This window comes from Cetorhinus maximus, chromosome 14, assembly GCF_964194155.1.
Source record: "Cetorhinus maximus chromosome 14, sCetMax3.hap1.1, whole genome shotgun sequence".
In the NCBI taxonomy this organism is placed as follows: Eukaryota; Metazoa; Chordata; class Chondrichthyes; order Lamniformes; family Cetorhinidae; genus Cetorhinus; species Cetorhinus maximus.
Window position 1 is genome coordinate 30062517 of NC_135892.1, and position 17387 is coordinate 30079903.

Sequence of the window (17387 nt, forward strand, 5' to 3'; positions counted from 1 at the left end):
GGCCTGGAGATTTATCTACTTTTAAGCCTGCCAGACCACTTAGAACCTCCTCCCTTTCTATGCTAATTTCTTGAATTATATCACAGTCCTTCTGCCTGATTTCCATACCCACGTCGTCCATCTCACTTGTGAACACCGACACAAAGTATTGATTTAGAATCCTACTTGTCTTCCGGCTCCACACACAAATTACCATTATGGTTTTTAATGGGCCCTGCTCTTTCCTAGTTATCCTCTAACTCTTAATGTACTTGTAAAATAATTTTTGATTTTCCTTTATTTTACCTGCCAATGTTTTTTCGTGCCCGTTTTTTGCTCTCCTAATTTCCTTTTTAAGTTCCCCCCTACACATTCTATACTCCTCTAGGGCTTCCACTGTTTTGAGCCCTCGGTATCTGCCACAAGCCTCCCTTTTTCTCTTTCTCCAATCCTGTATATCCCTCGACATCCAGGGTTCCCTGGATTTGTTGGTCCCACCCTTTAACAGAGTTATGATCACTATCTGCAAAATGCACCCCCACTGATACCTCTACCACTTGCCCAGCTTCATCCCCTAAAATTAAGTCCAGGACCGCCCCCTCTCTTGTAGGACCTTCTATGTACTGGCTTAATAAGCTCTCCTGGATCCATTTTAAGAATTCTGCTCTCTCTAAACTCTATGGCTAACCCAGTAAATGTAGGGGAAGTTGAAATCCCCCACTATTACCTACCCTATTATTTTTACACTTCTCTGAAGTTTGCCTACATATCTACTCTTCTATTTCTCTCTACTGTTTGGGGGCCTATAGTACACTCCCAGCAATGTGATTGCTCCTTTTTTGTTTTTCAGTTCTACCGATATGGATTCATTTGAGGAGCCTTCTAAGATGTCATCCCTCCTTATTGCTGTAATTGATCCCTTGATCAATATTGCAATACCCCCTCCTCTTTTACCTCCTTCCCTGTCTCGCCTGAAGACCCCATATCCTGGAATATTGAGCTGCCAATCCTGCCCCTCTCCCAGCCATGTCTCTGTGACAGCAATTACATCATACTTCCATGTGTTAATTTGTGCCCTCAACTCATCTGCCTTATTCGTCAGACTCTTTGCATTAAAATAAATACCATCCAACTTTGCCAAACTCCCTTGTGCCTTAACTGGCCTATAATTTCTATGCTTTCCAGACTCACTTGCTCTCTCTTCTAATTTTGGCTGTGCATCTCTCCCTGCTGAGCCTCCTCTCAGGATCCCATCCCCCTGCCAAGTTAGTTTAAACCCTCCCCAACAGCACTAGCAAACCTCCCCGCAAGGATGTTGGTCCCATTCCGGTTCAGGTGCAACCCGCCTTGTACAGGCCCCACCGCCCCCAGAAATGGTCCCAATGCCCCAGAAACCTAAAGCCCTCCCTCCTTTACCATCTCTCCAGCCACGCATTCATTTGGACTAACCTCCTATTTCGATACTCACTAGTGCGTGGCACCGGAAGTAATCCAGAAATTACTACCTTTGAGATCCTGTTGTTTAATCTGTTTCCTAGCTCGCTAAATTTTGCTTGCAGGACTTCATCCCTCTTTCTACCTATGTCGTTGGTACCAATATGTACCACGACTCTGTCTGTTTTCCCGCCCCCTTTAGAATGCCCTGCAGCCATTCAGTAACATCCTTGACCCTGGCACCAGGGAGGCAACATACCACCCTGGAGTCACGTCTACAGCCGCAGAAACGCCTGTCTGTTCCCCATACTATCGAGCCTCCTACCACTATTGCTCTTCCTCTCTTTTTCCTCCATCCCTGTGCAGCTGAGCCACTCACAATGCCATGAGCATGGCTGCATTCCTCAGAGGAACCATCACTCTCACCGTTTTCCAACACAGAAAAGCGGTTCTCAAGCGAGATTCACCCTGGGGATTTCCTGTCTACCTGCGTGCCACCTTTCTTTTGACTGATGGTCACCCATTCCCTCTCTGTCTGCACTTCCGTAAACTGTGGGGTGATCACGTCTAAAAACGTGCTGTCCATGAAACTCTCAGCCTCGCAGATGCACCTCAGTGCCTCCAGGTGCCACTCAATCTCCGAAGGTCGGAGCTCAAGTAGCTGCAGCTGGTGGCACTTCCTGCACACATGGTCAGTCAGAGCACAAAGAGCGTCTAGGACTTCCCACATGCTGCAGGCTGTGCATATCACGGTACTGAGCTGTCCTGCCATGCCTCTAGTTGAAAAAAAACCTTACTTTAAGTTAAATACAGTAAAAAAACGTTAAGTTATTTATGTACTTTAAATAAAAACTAGAACTCTTACCTTTCTTTAGCTTAATCTATTTTAAACTGGAGAAAAAAAACTGGAGAAAAACACTTACCCACTACTCACCAATCAGCTCTCACCTTTGTGCTGATGTCACTTTTGAAGCTTCCCCACACTTGCGCTGGTTCTGATCTCTCCACCGCTCTCTTGCGCTATCTTGTGATGTCACTCTTGTTTATTTCCAACAAGAACTGACTGCAGGACTCTCTTCCCAGACTGCTTCACCGCAATGCTGACTGCAGGACACTCTTCCCAGACTGCTTCACCACAATGCTGACTGCAGGACACTCTTCCCAGACTGCTTCACCACGATGCTGACTGCAGGACACTCTTCCCACTCTGATGGGCCACAATGTCTACAGCTTAGACTCCAGTTCACAAATCTGAACCGCAGTCCTGAGCTACAGACATTTACCGCAGGTATGTTTGTCAGGGTTCACAATGCTTTCCACAAATTCCCACATGCTGCACTTATAGCATACCACCTGTCCTGTCTAAACTTACCTGTTTATTTGATTGGTTAATTAATTTTAGTTGAATCAATTATTTTAGTTCACTAATTAATTGGTTTATCTAGTTTAAGTTACTAATTTCGTAAAATAAATCAATAGCAAGTTATAATTTCCTAGCTTAGAGATCAATAAAAAACATAGACCAGCTCTACTGGAGGTAAAAAAAAATGGTACTTCCCTCTCCGCAGAGAACCCCCACTTGCACCAAATTCCTGAATGTTAATGAAGCACTTTCACAACCACTTTGTGCTCCACACCCTCTTTAAAGTCTGCTCATTGTTCTATTGCATTTTCTGCCTGTCAGTCTGTGATTCCAACTTACCTTGGCCAGATCTGTTTTCAAAATACTGAAATTGACCCTCTTGCAATTAAGTAACCTTGCTCTAGATTGTTCCTGGTTCTTTTCCATAGCCAACCTAAAGTTTTTGATACTATGATCACTGATCCATCTCATTTCCCAGAACCACATCCAGCAATGCCTCCTTCCTCATTGGGTCAGAAACATAATCTAGAAATTTCTCCTGAATGCATTTCAGAAACTCTTCCCCTTCTCTGCCCTTTACACTATTACCATTCCAGTCTATATTAGGATAACTGAAGTCCCTATTTTCTTTACTCTGTAGTTTTTGCACCTTTCTGTAATTTCCCTGCAATTTCAACCTTTATATCCTTTCCACTAGTTAGTCTATAGATTACACACAGTAGTACCTCAATTGTTTCTTAACCAAATAGATTCTGTCCTTGAATGTTCCAGGACATCCTCTCTCTCCTGCACTGTAAAGTTCTCTTTAATCAATGCTGCCACCTCTCTTTCCCTCCCTTTCATTCCTGAACACTTTGTATCCAGGAATATTAAGTACCCAATCCTTCCCTTTTTTCAGCCAACTCTCCATTATTGCATGACTCATATTCCCACGTGCTATCTGCACCTGCATTTCACCAACCTTATTTACTTTGTACATTTACGCACATGCACTGCAAACCTTTTTTAGTCTGACTCCACCTAATAACTTACTATTTCTTGTTCTAGAGATATCTGTCTCTTTCAATCCTTTGTGCACATTGTTTTCCTTTTCTAATGCTATTGCCCATTCCCATGTTAAATTCGCTGAAACCTTCTCCCACAGGACTAGGAAACCACTTTGAGGAAATTGGTCCTGGTTCTATTGAGGCGCAACCCACCTGTGCAGGTCCCAACACGCCTAGAACTGGTCCTAATGTCCCTGGAATCTAAAATTCTCACTACTGCACTATCTCTCCAGCCACACATTTATCTGCATAATTTCTATACTCACCAGTGCTTATGAGACCAGAAACAACCTGAAGATTGTGACCTTTGAAGTCTTGTTTATTAATCACTTTTCTACCTCCCTAAAACCTGCCTGCAGGACTTCATCCCTCTTTCTGCTTATCTAATTCATACTGATATGCACCATGACATCTGACTGTTCACAGCTTTTTAAAAAATTCTTTGATGGGATGTGGACATAGCTGACAAGGCCAGCATTTGTTACCCATTCCTAATTGCCCTTGAACTGAGTGGCTTACTAGGCCATTTCAGAGGGCATTTAAGAGTCAACCACATTGCTGTGGATCTGGAGTCACATGTAAACCGGACCAGGTAAGGATGACAGATTTCCTCTCCTAACGGACTTTAGTGAACCAGATGGGCTTCTATGACAACCTATGATAGTTTCATGGTCACCATTACTGAGACTAGCTTTCAATTCCAGATTTTACGAATTGTATTTAAATTCCACCAGCAGAGCGTTAGCCTGGGTCTTTGAATTACAAGTCCAATGGCATTACCACTATGCCACCATCTTCTGGAATGCACTGTCTGAAAAGGTGGTGGAAACGGATTCAATAATAACTTTCAAAATGTAATTGGGTAAATACTTGAAGGGAAAATATTTTCAGGGCTCTGGATAAAGGGCAAGGGAGTGAAACTAATTGGAAAGCTCTTTTGAAGCCCCAGAACAGACATGATAGCTGAAAGAAAAACAGAAAATTCTGGAAAAACCCAGCAGGTCTGACAGCATCTGTGGAGAGAGAAAAACAAATTTAACGTTTCGAGTCTGTATGACCTTTCTTCAGAACTGAAAACAAGCAAAAATTCTGAAGAAGGGCCATACGGACATGAAACGTTAAATTTGTTTTTCTCTCTCCACAGATGCTATCAGACTTGCTGGGTTTTTCCAGCATTTTCTGTTTTCCTTTCAGATTTCCAGCATCTGCGGTATTTTGCCCATATGATAGCTGAAAGGCCTCCTTTTCTGCTTTATCATACTATGATTCTATTTGCTGAAGTTACTGCTCTAGTCAATTACACTATTCCTTTTGAGAGATCTTATTCTTTATGAGACTCCTCTAGCTTCAGCCATCTTCCTGTTATACCAGTCTTGATAGGATGTGCTTTGGTGTGGCCAAGAGAACTGGTGCATGACCTGCTACGTAGCCTTCATCAAAGCAGGGAACAGCCCAAAGACAACTCTTCCTCTCATAATTATTTTCCTCTATAGAGGATATGGAGCAATCACCAGAACTTTCCAAATACTATATCTGAGAGTGGAAGGATAGAAGCCCCCTTTCCTCCATTATCGCACTGCGCGAGAGTGTTCTGCAGCACTACACTATTCTTGAACCCTGCACTTTTCATTTCTGATAATCTAGATTTGATCTACTGCTCAGTGTTAGCAGTAGAAAAAATAGGGTCACTGCAATTTATATTAAAAGTTTTCAGTCTCCTCACCCCTTCCCACACATTATGGGCAAGCAACTTTTCTACATTCACTGTCTAGGCTTCTCCGAGAAAAACGGCTGCCTGAACAAGGCATTGGAAGGTATAATCCAATACAACTGTTCTGCTCCCACTCCTTCATTTCTGATTTACTATCCCCTCTTTCAGAAAATTGGAACCAGGTTTATCCATGGTTCCTTCATGTAACACAAATACTAACACAACTGTACAAGCCCTCAATAATAAACTTGACAATATTGTTTATGTCTGTTGAAGATGGGGAGCCCCCTGCTTTTGAAGGAGAGACAGAGTGTTACACAGGCAAGGGTCAGAGGTATCGTGGAACTGTATCAACAACCATTTCTGGTAGAGTCTGTCAAAGATGGGATGCTCAGGTTCCGCACCTGCACTCAAGAACTCCGGACAACTACCCATGCAAGTAAGTAAATGTCAGTAGCCCTTGTGTGAAGTGCTTTCCACCATCATCCCTGATGAGGGGGACAGACTTAAGTCACTCCTGCGAGCTGCCTGAGTACGATTGCAGACTTGTTCCAAGTTGTGTGGAGCCAAGCCAATTCCAATCAGGATTCAGACCATCCATATTTCCATATCTTCTATTCATGAGATGAAGCTAGCCACACATTCAAAACTACGTAATATTCCTTTCTGATCGACATCCAACCTGCTGTTTTTCAGAGGACTAGAAGATAATCACTGCAGGAACCCGGATAATGAAAAGGAGCCCTGGTGTTACACCACCGACCCAGATATAAGATGGGAATATTGCCAAGTACAAAAGTGTGGCCTTGCGTCTCCAGGTGAGAATTCCATGGTTTCCAGATAGTGCTCTGCTTCTTTTTATTGAGCCCTATATTAAATCTCCACTAAGCTGTTTGTTGCTTTGTCAATTGGTCTATATATTATTAGCAGATTTCCCATCATGTTACATAGAGTCAGATGTGTTGTTTTCTCATAACGGCAGCATTACGGCATATGGTTGATCTCCCAAGATATTATTAAAGACAAAAATTAGACTTAATTCTGTTTTTGTAATTGTCTCTCCTTTCTGATTCCAGCTTTTTGTACTGTTCTCTGTCTCATCCTACCTCTTTATGGCTGTGACACATTCTTCTCACAGATCCCTTCAATCTGCCCACTCTTTTGGATGTCTTTAGTGTCTGTGTGACTTGCATGTGTACCTTTATACTCCACATGCCTTAGACTAGTCTTGTGATTGAGCTCCTGGTGTCACAAAACATTTTCACCTGTCCAAATATAGAACTGTACAATCATATAGCACAGAAAGAGGCCATTCAGTCTATCGTGCTTGTCCTGGCTCTTTGAAAGAGCTATTCAGTTAATCCCATTTCCCCAGTCTTTCCCCATAGCCCTGCTAATTTTTTTCTTTTCACGTATAGATCCACATCCCCTTTGAAAGTTACTATTGAATCTGTTTCCACCACCCTTTCAGGCAGTGCATCCCAGATTATTAAAACTCACTAAGAGAAAAAACAACCTCCTCCAGTCTCCTCTGGCCTTTTTGCCAATTATCTTAAAATCTGGGTCCCTTAACCTCTTTGCTTTAAGGAAAACAATTCCATTTTCTGTAGTCTTTCCACATAGTGGAATTCCCTCATCCCTGGTACCATTCTGGTGAATCTGCTCTGCACTATCTCCACGGGCTTGACATCCTTTCAAAATGTGGTACCTAGAATTAGACACAATGGGCCCAATTTTAATTCTGTGCAAAAGCTTTCAGGTGAATTAAAATTTCACTCAAGCCTTCAGCTGAGGCTTCAACTGTGACTTCTAAAGGTTGTTCATCACTTCCTTGCTCCTGTACTGTATGCTTTTATTTATAAAGCCAAGGATCCCATGTGCTTTAATAGTTTTGTCAACTTAAATTCTAGGTAAATTCAATTAGACACCAGAGGATCACAAGAACATATTATTATGGATACATTTGTATTTCACTTTTACAGCAAATGAAGCGCTGTAATGTAAGAAACATAGCAGCCAACTTGATCACTGCAAGCTCACACAAACAGCAATATGATAGAGATCATAAAATTTGCTTTAATGATGTTGGTCGAGGGATAAATTTTAACCAGGGCCCAAGAGAGAACTTATTTTCTTTAAATAGAGCCAAGTGATCTTTTAAAACCACCGAAGAGAGTAGTCTAGGTTTAATATCACATCCGAAGGAAGACACTTCCAGTAGTGCAGCACTCCCTCAATGTTGAACTGGAGTGGTAGTCTGGATTATGTACAAATTGAACCCAAAACCATCTAACTTGGGCAAGCATGCTACCATTGAGCCAAGACTGACATCCTGGAATGATACAATGGAATTCTTTCCAGTTTAGTTTAGTCTAGGTTTTCAAGTGAATTCATGTCTACCTTGTGGTTTTCAAATTTTCTGGACTCTGTATGCAGCTACTGCTCTGCTGTTCCTCCTCCAAAGTATTTGTCATGAAAAGAATTGATACGAGGCCCACTGAAAGTCTCAGAAAGGCCAGAAGATTGGACCGAATATAAGGAATAGGAAAAGATGACTAAAAATTAATAATGAGGAAAAAATTAGAGTACAAGAGAAAGCTAGTCAGAAATATAAAAATAGATAGTAAGAGTTTCTATCAATATTTAGTAAAGAAACGAGTTAACAAAATGAGCGTTGGTCCTATAGAAAGTGAGTCTGGAGAATTGATAATGGAAAATAAGGAGGTGGCAGATGAATTGAACAGATATTTTGCATCAGTCTTCAGTATAGAGGGTACAAGTAACATCCCAGAAGCAGCTATAAATCAGGAAATGGAAGGGAGGGAGGAACTCAGGAAAATACAATCATCAGAGAAGTAAGTGGTATTGAGTAAATCGTTGGAGCTGCGGGCTGACAAATGCCCGAGTCCTGATGGATATCATCCTAGGGTCTTAAAAGAAGTGGCTAGTGAGATAGTTGATGCATTTGTTTTAATTTTCCGAAACTCCCTAGATTCAGGAAAGATTCCATTACATTGGAAGATAGCAAATCTTACTCCATTATTCAAAAAGGGAGGGAGACAGAAAGCGGGAACCTACAAGCCAGTTAGCTTAAATCTGTCATAGGGAAAATGTTGGAAGCTATTATTAAAGAAACTATAGCAGGGCACTTGGATAAGTTCAAAATAATCAAGCAGATTCAATATGGTTTTGTTCAAGGCAACTCATGTTTAACTGACTTATTAGAGTTTTTTGAGGAAGTGTACTGTACTTAGATTTCTAGAAGGCATGTGATAAAGTGCCACATCAAAGGTTATTGCAGAAAATAAAAGCTCGTGGCATAGGGGGTAACATATTGGCATGGATAGAAGATTGGCTGGCTAACAGGAAGCAGAGGGTAGGCATAAATAGGTCCTTTTCTGTTTGGCAAGATGTAACGAGTGGTATGCCACAGGGATTTGTGCTGGGACCTCAACTGTTTACAATTTATATAAATTACTTGGTTGACAGGATGGATGGGATGGTTGCCAAATTTGCCGATGACGCAAAGATAGGTAGGAAAGTAATTTGTGGAGAGGACATAAGGAGGCTACAAAAAAGATATAGATAGGTTAAGTGAGTGGGCAGAGATCTTGCAAATGGAGTATAATGTGGAAAAATGTGAAATTATCCATTTTGGCAGGAGGTATAAAGGAGAGGCATATTATCTAAATGGTGAGAGATTGCAGAGCTCTGAGATGCAGAGGGATCTGGGTGTCTTAGTGCATGAATCACAAAAGGCCAGGATGCGGATGCAGCAAGTAATTAGGAAAGCTAATAGAATGTTATCATTTATTGTAAGGGGAATTGAATGCAAAAGTAGGAAGGTTATGCTTCAGTTATACAGAGCACTAGTGACACCACATCTGGAGTACTATGCACAATACTGGTCACCTTATTTAAGGAAGGATGTAAATGCATTAGAAGCAGTTCAGAGAAGGCTTACCAGACTAATACCTGGAATGGGCGGGTTGTCTTATGAGGAAAGGCTGGACAGGCTAGGTTTATATCTGCTGGAGTTTAGAAGAGTAAGAGGTGACTTGATTGAAACCTGATCTTGAGAAGACTTGACAGGGTGGATGTAGAGAGGATCTTGTGGGAGAATATAGAACTAGGGGTCACTGTTTAAAATTAAGGGGTCGCCCATTTAAAACACAGATGAGGCGAAATTTTTTCTTTGAGTGTCATGAGTCTTTAGAATTCTCTTCCTGAAAAGGTGGTGGAAGCAGAGTCTTTGAATATTTTTAGGGCAGAGGTGGATAGATTCTTGGTAAGCAAGGGGGTGATAGGTTATCGCGGGGGGTGGGGGGGTAGGCGGGATGCAGATTTGAGGTTACTATCAGATCAGCCATGATCTTATTAAATGGCGGAAAGGCTCGAGGGGTCGAATGGCCGATTCCTGCTCCTTGTTCGTATGTTCGCATGAAAGTCCCCATCTTCAACCAAATCTGCTGCTCTGCTCTCTGTTGGTGATTTTAATAAATCCTCAAATGGAAGGAACTCATGCAACATGGGAATGAAGTAAATCTGGAGTAAAGCTAAACATTCAATGTAAATTGATGCTGAACAAATTAAAATGTACATTTAATGTTAGGTTTCTAATCAAAATGCATTGGATATATTTACTGCTAAGAGCAAGGCTAGGAGAGTGGGCAAAGAATAATAATTGATCGATTAACAACAAACCACAGAATTACTATCCTTTAATGCACAGGATGTGATTGCACTAGGGAGAGTGCAGGGGAGATTTACCAGGATGTTGCCTGGGCTGGAGAGTTTTAGTTATGAGGAGAGATTGGATAGACTGGGGTTATTTTCCTTGGAGCAGAGGAGATTGAGGGGGGACATGATTGAGGTGTATAAAATTATGAGGTGCATAGATAGGGTAGACAGGAAGGAACTTTTCCCCTTGGTGGAGGAATCAATAACCAGGGGGCATAGATTTAAGGTAAGGGGCAGGAGGTTTAGAGGGTATGTGAGGAAGAATTTTTTCGCCAAGAGGGTGGTGGGAATCTGGAACTCACTGCCTGAAAGGGTGGTAGAGGCAGAAACCCTCATAACATTTAAGAAGTATTTGGATGTGCACTTGCGATGCCATGGCATACAAGGTTATGGGCCTAGTGCTGGAAAATGGGATTAGAATAGTTAGGTACTTATTTGACCGGCACAGGCTCAATGGGCCGAAGGGCCTTTTTCTGTGCTGTAGACCTCTATGACTCTATGCATAGAGAAAATTAACTAGGAATACTGGTAAATATTACAAGATTGTGAGTTTTTTATATCAAGATGTTCCTCAAATAATCTACACTGTTTACTTTTCAGTGCCGGCGAATGAAGGTGGATCTACTGATTGCTTTAATGGAAATGGTTATAACTATCGCGGGACTACAGCGGTGACACTATCAGGAAAAAGATGCCAGGAATGGGATTCCATGACACCACATAGACATGAGAAAACATCGCACAATTTTCCTAATGTGTATGTACAATATGTACATATTTTTGTACCTATACAGACCCAAAGAAAGAAAGACTTGCAATTAATAAGCTCCTTTCATGGCCTCAAGAAACCTTAAAAGCAATTTATAGCCAATAAAGTACTTCTGAAGTGTAGTCACTGCCTTAATATCAAAAACCAGCTAATTTGTTCAGTGAGGTCCCACAATAAGACAATGACCAGATAATCTGTTTTAGTGATATTGGTTAAGGGATAAATATTGGCCAGCTCAGTGGGGATATCTCCTCTGTTCTTCTTTTATTATAGGTCTACCTGAGAGGGAGAAGGGGCCTTGGCTTTTTTTGCCTCATCCAAACAATGGTATCTCTGACAGTGGTCCCTCAAAACTTCTGCCGAGGATCCACCAAAATTTTGTGCGCAAATAATTGAAGTGGGATTTGAACCCATAACCTGCTGAGTCAGAGACGAGAATGCTACAAATGTGCTTATTTGTCTTTAATGGTACTTAATTGTTAACAAGCCAAAATCAGTATAGCTGGCACTGTGTATTAATGTGTTAGTCCAGAGTACTCGAAGAAACTTCATGAGCATTGAAAAATTGGGCTAAGACTCCAATAATACTTGTGTAGCAAATGACCACACATTAACAGTCCATCACTATGATCGTTATATTGAGTGTTCGAAGGAATTTCAATGCCTGTTTTCTCAACAACTCACTGTGTTCTCTTACTTTCTGTCTCCTGTACATTTTCATTTCCCCCGTGGTCTCATTATCTCCATTCTTGTGTTTTTGTTTCTGCTTTCTTGCTTTCCCCCATCCATTATCCCAAAACCCTCTGGTTTCTTACATTCTGCTGTCTTTTCCCCTCATCTCTGTGTTCTTTTTGTTTTACTCCCTCTTATTTCCTCTCTAGCTTTCTACTTTATTTCTTAATAGCTGCTTAAAATGGGGCCCTAGGGGCAGAATTTTCAGGTTGGCAGGCGCGATCGGCAGGTGCAGGACCAGCCGGGAAACAGGCCGCCACCTGCGATAGGCCCACAACCACGATTTCACACTGGCGGGCCAATTAAGGCCCACCCAGCGTGAAATGCGGCTCCCCAATGGTCAGGAAGGCGGGGGCCAGGTCCAATGGCGACCCGGTGGCTGGTTTAAAAACTGCACAGGCAGCCGCTTGAAGGCTGCCATGGAAGAAAGTCTCTTCTGCATTTTCAGCATTCGAGTTATGGAATCAAGTGCGGCTAGAGACACCAGGTGGGAGGGCAGGTCGGGTGGGCACTCGGCCCCCCACTTTTCGGTTGAGTGCCTCGCCGTGCTCCTGAAGGAGGTTGGTGACAGGAGGGACACCCTCGTCCCCTGAGATGGGAGGAGGAGGCCAACGCACCTCACGAAGAAAGCATGGGAGGAGGTGGCAGGGCAGGTCAGCAGCCATGATGTGGTGCGGCCCACATGGGTGCAGTGCTGCAAGAGGTTCAGTGACCTGCTGCGCTCAGGAAGGATGAGTACCATGTTGGCATGGATCAGTGTAGTGAGGTGTTAAGGGCTGGCCGCCCCCCTGTGGAGCTCAGGGGTGTTAGAGTCTGAGTGTCAACTGTCAGTAACGCCCGAGATGGCCAAGCGGTTGAGCCCTAGCAGTTTGGACTGACTTGGCTGTGCCCTCCAAGGTGTTGTTCAGGTGGGTCGGTCAGGCTGCAATGGCACTGCAGGCAGATAGTAGACGAATCAATGCTCCTCTATCTTTCCAGGAGAAGACGAGCCATAACCAATTGGAGAGGTCACGGACAGGTGGAGGCCCGCCCAACCTGCTGCTGCTGACCAGGTTCGAGCAGGGCATCCTGGAGCTGGAGAGCTGGCATGCTCCCCAAACAAATGGTCCTGGAGAGGTAGGGATGTCAGACGAAGGTAAGAGTGCAGTGCACAGAGGTGAGAGTTTCGGGTTGTGCAAACATTCTTCTGTAATCTCTTAATTGATGGGAGCCTCAAGCTTGGAGTCTCCATTGATCATTGAAAGACGTTGGCACTGTGATGCAGATCTCCATTGTCTCAAGGGTGCCTGGCATGCACAGTGACAGTGTGATGACTTTAACTCATGACATGTCCTTGTTCTCCCTTAGATTCGCCAGTAGGCACTCATTCTTAGGACCCAGAAGGGCCACCCTTGATGCCAGAGGATCACCAGGCTTCATCAGCACCTGCATCACGCCCGCACTCTGAACCAGGCACCAGCATAGATACCAGCATCTTGGTGGGCGTTAGATCGTCGGCAACATTGTTGGTACACATTGGTGAGGTCACTTCATACTTGTTGAGGTGCAGGCGGAGGCAAAGAGTGCCCAGGGCGCCGGCAGTTGGAGCACTGCTGGGGACCATGACGGTGCTCAGTCCAAGGCAGATGATGAGCCTCTGGAGTCGTCCAATAGGTGGCAGATGCTGGACGTCCAACAGGATGTGCGGGAGGACCTGGCGGAGATCCATAAGGGCATGCGTGCTATGAGGAGAGATTGAGTCAGTTAGGATTATATTCGCTGGAGTTTAGAAGAATGAAAGAATGTGGGGGGATCTTATAGAAACCTATAAAATTCTAACAGGGCTAGACAGGGTAGATGCAGGAAGGATGTTCCTGATGGTGTGGGAGTCCAGAACCAGGGGCCACAATCTGAGGATATGGGGTAGACCATTTAGGACTGAGATGAGGAGAAATTTCTTCACCCAGAGAGTGGTGAGCCTATGGAATTCACTACCACAGAAGGTAGTTGAGGCCAAAACATTGTATGTTTTCAAGAAGGAGTTAGATATAGCTCTTGGGGCGAAAGGGATCAAAGGATATGGGGAGAAAGCGGGAGCAGGCTATTGAGTTGGATGATCATAGTGAATGGCAGAACAGGCTCGAAGGGCTGAATGGTCTACTCCTGCTCCTATTTTCTATGTTTCTATGGTCTCTGTTGTGGAGGAGTCCATGCGGAGCATGAGCACTGCGTTTGACCCTCATTGACAAGCGCACTGCCTCCTCCATTGAGAGAGTGGTGACTCTTATGGAGAGGCTGCTGCAGGAGCAAAATCAGGGGTGACTGGGGTTGTGCTCAGACCTGAAAGCCCTCACACAGGCAATGACCTCAGGTGGTCAGTGCCAGTGTGGGAGATGGATGAGGCACCCAGTATCCCAGCGAGGTGCCAATCCATCAATGGCGAGCAGGGAGATCCAGAGTGACCTCATGTTGGCTCATGAGCTGCTTGTCGTCTCTGCGGGCTCCTCTCAGGGCACTCCAGATGACAGCAGCAACTCCTCCGCCACTCTGCCAGTGGCCGTCGCATCTGATGAGGCTGCGATGACTGGGGAGATGCCAGCCCTGGCACTGGCTGCTCCCTCCCAGATGGGGCCAGAACAGGCTCCACTGGCCAAAGGATGACCGCCAAGGTAACCAAGGCCAACAAGACAGCAGAGTCAGCAGGCTGCCTCCAATGCCGCTGCCAGCGAGGGGTGGGGGGTGGTGGGGGGGTGCACCAAGATGTTACACTCGCAAATGAAAGTTTAAGGTACCATGAGCACAAGAGGGACTGTTCATGGATGATCTTCTGTTCAGTTATGTTTGATATATATGGCTACTGGAGTGGACATCAACACCAATAATGGTCATGTCAGTGTGATTTCAATGTGACAATAACATTAAATTTGCTTATTTTGTGATGGCCTGAGTATAATTCAACTTTAATTTTTGGTACAGGGTATGCCAGTACAAAAATCTTATTGCACAGGCACTGAGTAGACTTGGGGTTCACATGACTGGGCATTTCGAACATCCTGGACGGAGGCGGCAGCCCTGGCATGAGATGGGCGCGGTTATTTGGCAGCCTAGCTGAAGGAGCGTTGGATCAAAGTGTCCCTGGTGTCCCTGCCTCCCTGGACGTTACAGAGGTTTGTCTCCACGCCCTCAGCATTGTCCTCACCATGTTCCTCTTCTGACTCACCACTGGATTCATCCTCTGTGGCCTGTGGAGCTGCGGCAAGATCCTCTTCCTCCAGTGGGTCCCCCCTTGCCAGTGCCAGATTGTGGAGAGCACAGCATGCTACCACGATCAGTGACACCCGCTCTGGGGAGTGCTCCCTCTGAACAGTCCAGGCATCGGAAGCTCATCTTCAGAAGACCTAAGGTCCTCTCTATCACCGCCCTTGTGGAAGCGTGATCCCTATTATAACACTGCTCTGCCTCTGCTCTTGGGTGGCGGAGAGGTGTCATAAACCACCTTGTCAACAGATAACCCTTTTCACAGGAAAGACCATAAGATGTAGGAGCAGAAGTAGTCCATTCGACCCATCGAGTCTGCTCCACGATTCAATGAGATCATGGCTGATCTGATAACCCTCAATTTCACTTTCCTGCCTTTTCCCTGTAACCCTTGGTTCCCTTACTGATTAAAAATCTGTCTATCACAGCCATGAATATACTTAACGAACCAGCCTCTGCAGCCCTTTGGGGTAAAGAATTCCACAGATTCACTACCATCTTGAGAGGAGAAATTCCTCCACATCTCTGTTTTAAGTGGACGCCCCCTTACTCTGAGATTACGCCTTCTGGTCCTAGACTCTCCCACAAGGGGAAACAACCTCTCAGCATCTACTCTGTCAATCCTCCTAAGAATCTTATGTTTCAATAAGTTCGCCCCTCATTCTTCTAAGCTCCAACAAGTGCAGGCCTAACCGACTCAACCTCTCCTCATAAGAAAATCCCTCCATCCCCGGGATCAACCTAGTGAACCTTCTCTGAACTACCTCCAATGCCAGTGTATCTTAGATAAGGGGACCAAAACTGTTCACGGTATACTAGGTGTGGTCTAACTAGAGCCTTCAATAGTTTTAGCAAGACTTCTCTATTTTTATACTCCGTTCCCTTTGAAATAAAGGCCAACATTCCATTTGCCTTATCTATTATCTACTGGACGTGTGTGCTCACTTTTGGGACCCCCAAATCCCTCTGTGCTGCAACTTTCTCAGTCTTTCTCCATTTAAATAATATTCAGCTCCTCTATTCTTCCTGCCAAAGTGCATAATCTCACACTTTCCCACATTATATTCCATCTGCTATGTTTTGTCCACTCTCATAACCTGTCTGTATCCCTCTGTAGACTCTTTGTGTCATCTTCATCACTTGCCTTCCCACCTATTTTTGTGTCATCTGCAAACTTGGCGATAGTACATTCATTTCCCACATCCAAGTCATTAATATATATTGTGAATAATTGTGGCCCCAGCACTGATCCCTGTGGCACTCCAGTAGTTATATGTTGCCTTTCTGAAAATGCCCCTTGTATCCAAACTCTCTGTCTTCTATTAGCTAGCCAGTCCTCTATCCATGCTCATATACTACCCCTAACACCATGGGCTCTTGTCTTATTAAGTAACCTTATGTATGGTACCTTATCGAATGCCTTTTGGAAACCCAAATATATTACATTTACTGGTTCCCCTTTGTCTATCCTGCTTGTTACTTCCTCAAAGAATTTTAATAAATTGTTAGGTATGATTTCCCTTTCATAAAGCCATGCTGACTCTGCTTGATTAGATTATGCATTTCTAAATGCTCTGCTATTACATCCTCAATAATAGACTCCAACATTTTCCCAATGACAGATGTTAAGCTAACTGGCCTATAGTTACCTTATTATTTTTGTCTCCCCCCAATTTTAGAATAAGGGTGTTACATTGGCAGTTTTCCAATCCTCTGGGACTTTTCCAGAATCTAAGGACTGTTGGAAGATTACTAGTGTACCCACTATCTCTGTAGCTATTTCCTTTAATATTCTAGGATGCAACCCATCAGGTCCAGGGGACTTATTGGCCTTTAGCCCCATTAGTTTCCCTAGTACTTTTTCTCTAGTGATAGTTATTGTATTTATTTCCTCCCCCACTTTTGCCCCATGGTTATTTAGTATTTTTGGTATGTTATTAGTGTCTTCTACCGTGAGGACTGTTGCAAAGTATTTATTCAACTCCTCTGCCATTTCCTGGTTCCCCAGCCTCATTCTCCAAGGGGCCTTTTTGACTTTGGCCCCTCTCTTCCTTTTTATATATTTAAACAAGCTCTTACTGTCCATTTTTATATTACTTGCTAGTTTACCCTCAAAGTTTAATTTCTCCCTCTTTATTATTTTTTTGGTCATCTTCTGTTGGTTTACCACTGGCTTACTACTAATCTTTGCCACATTGTATGTTTTTTCTTTCACTTTGAAACTATCCTTAACTTCCTTGGTTAACCGTGGTTGGTTTATCCCCTTCTTACAATCCTCCTTCCTCACTGGGATATATCTTTGTTGTAAGTCATTAACTATTTTCTTAAACAACTGCCCTTGTTCATCAACCGTCTTTTCTGTTAAACCTCTTTCCC

General features: G+C 43.8%; 1 protein-coding gene across 3 annotated transcripts in view; it reads left to right on the plus strand.

The window, feature by feature from the left end:
* The window catches only part of LOC144689556 (plasminogen-like), a 183648-nt gene that overhangs the window by 78982 nt on the left and 87279 nt on the right, over positions 1-17387 (plus strand). For all 3 annotated transcript variants that reach the window (XM_078556731.1, XM_078556733.1, XM_078556732.1), the window contains exons 8-10: positions 5810-5972; positions 6230-6351; positions 10874-11030. In XM_078556731.1, the coding sequence (XP_078412857.1) occupies positions 5810-5972; positions 6230-6351; positions 10874-11030 (442 nt within the window). The remainder of the gene's footprint in view (positions 1-5809; positions 5973-6229; positions 6352-10873; positions 11031-17387) is intronic.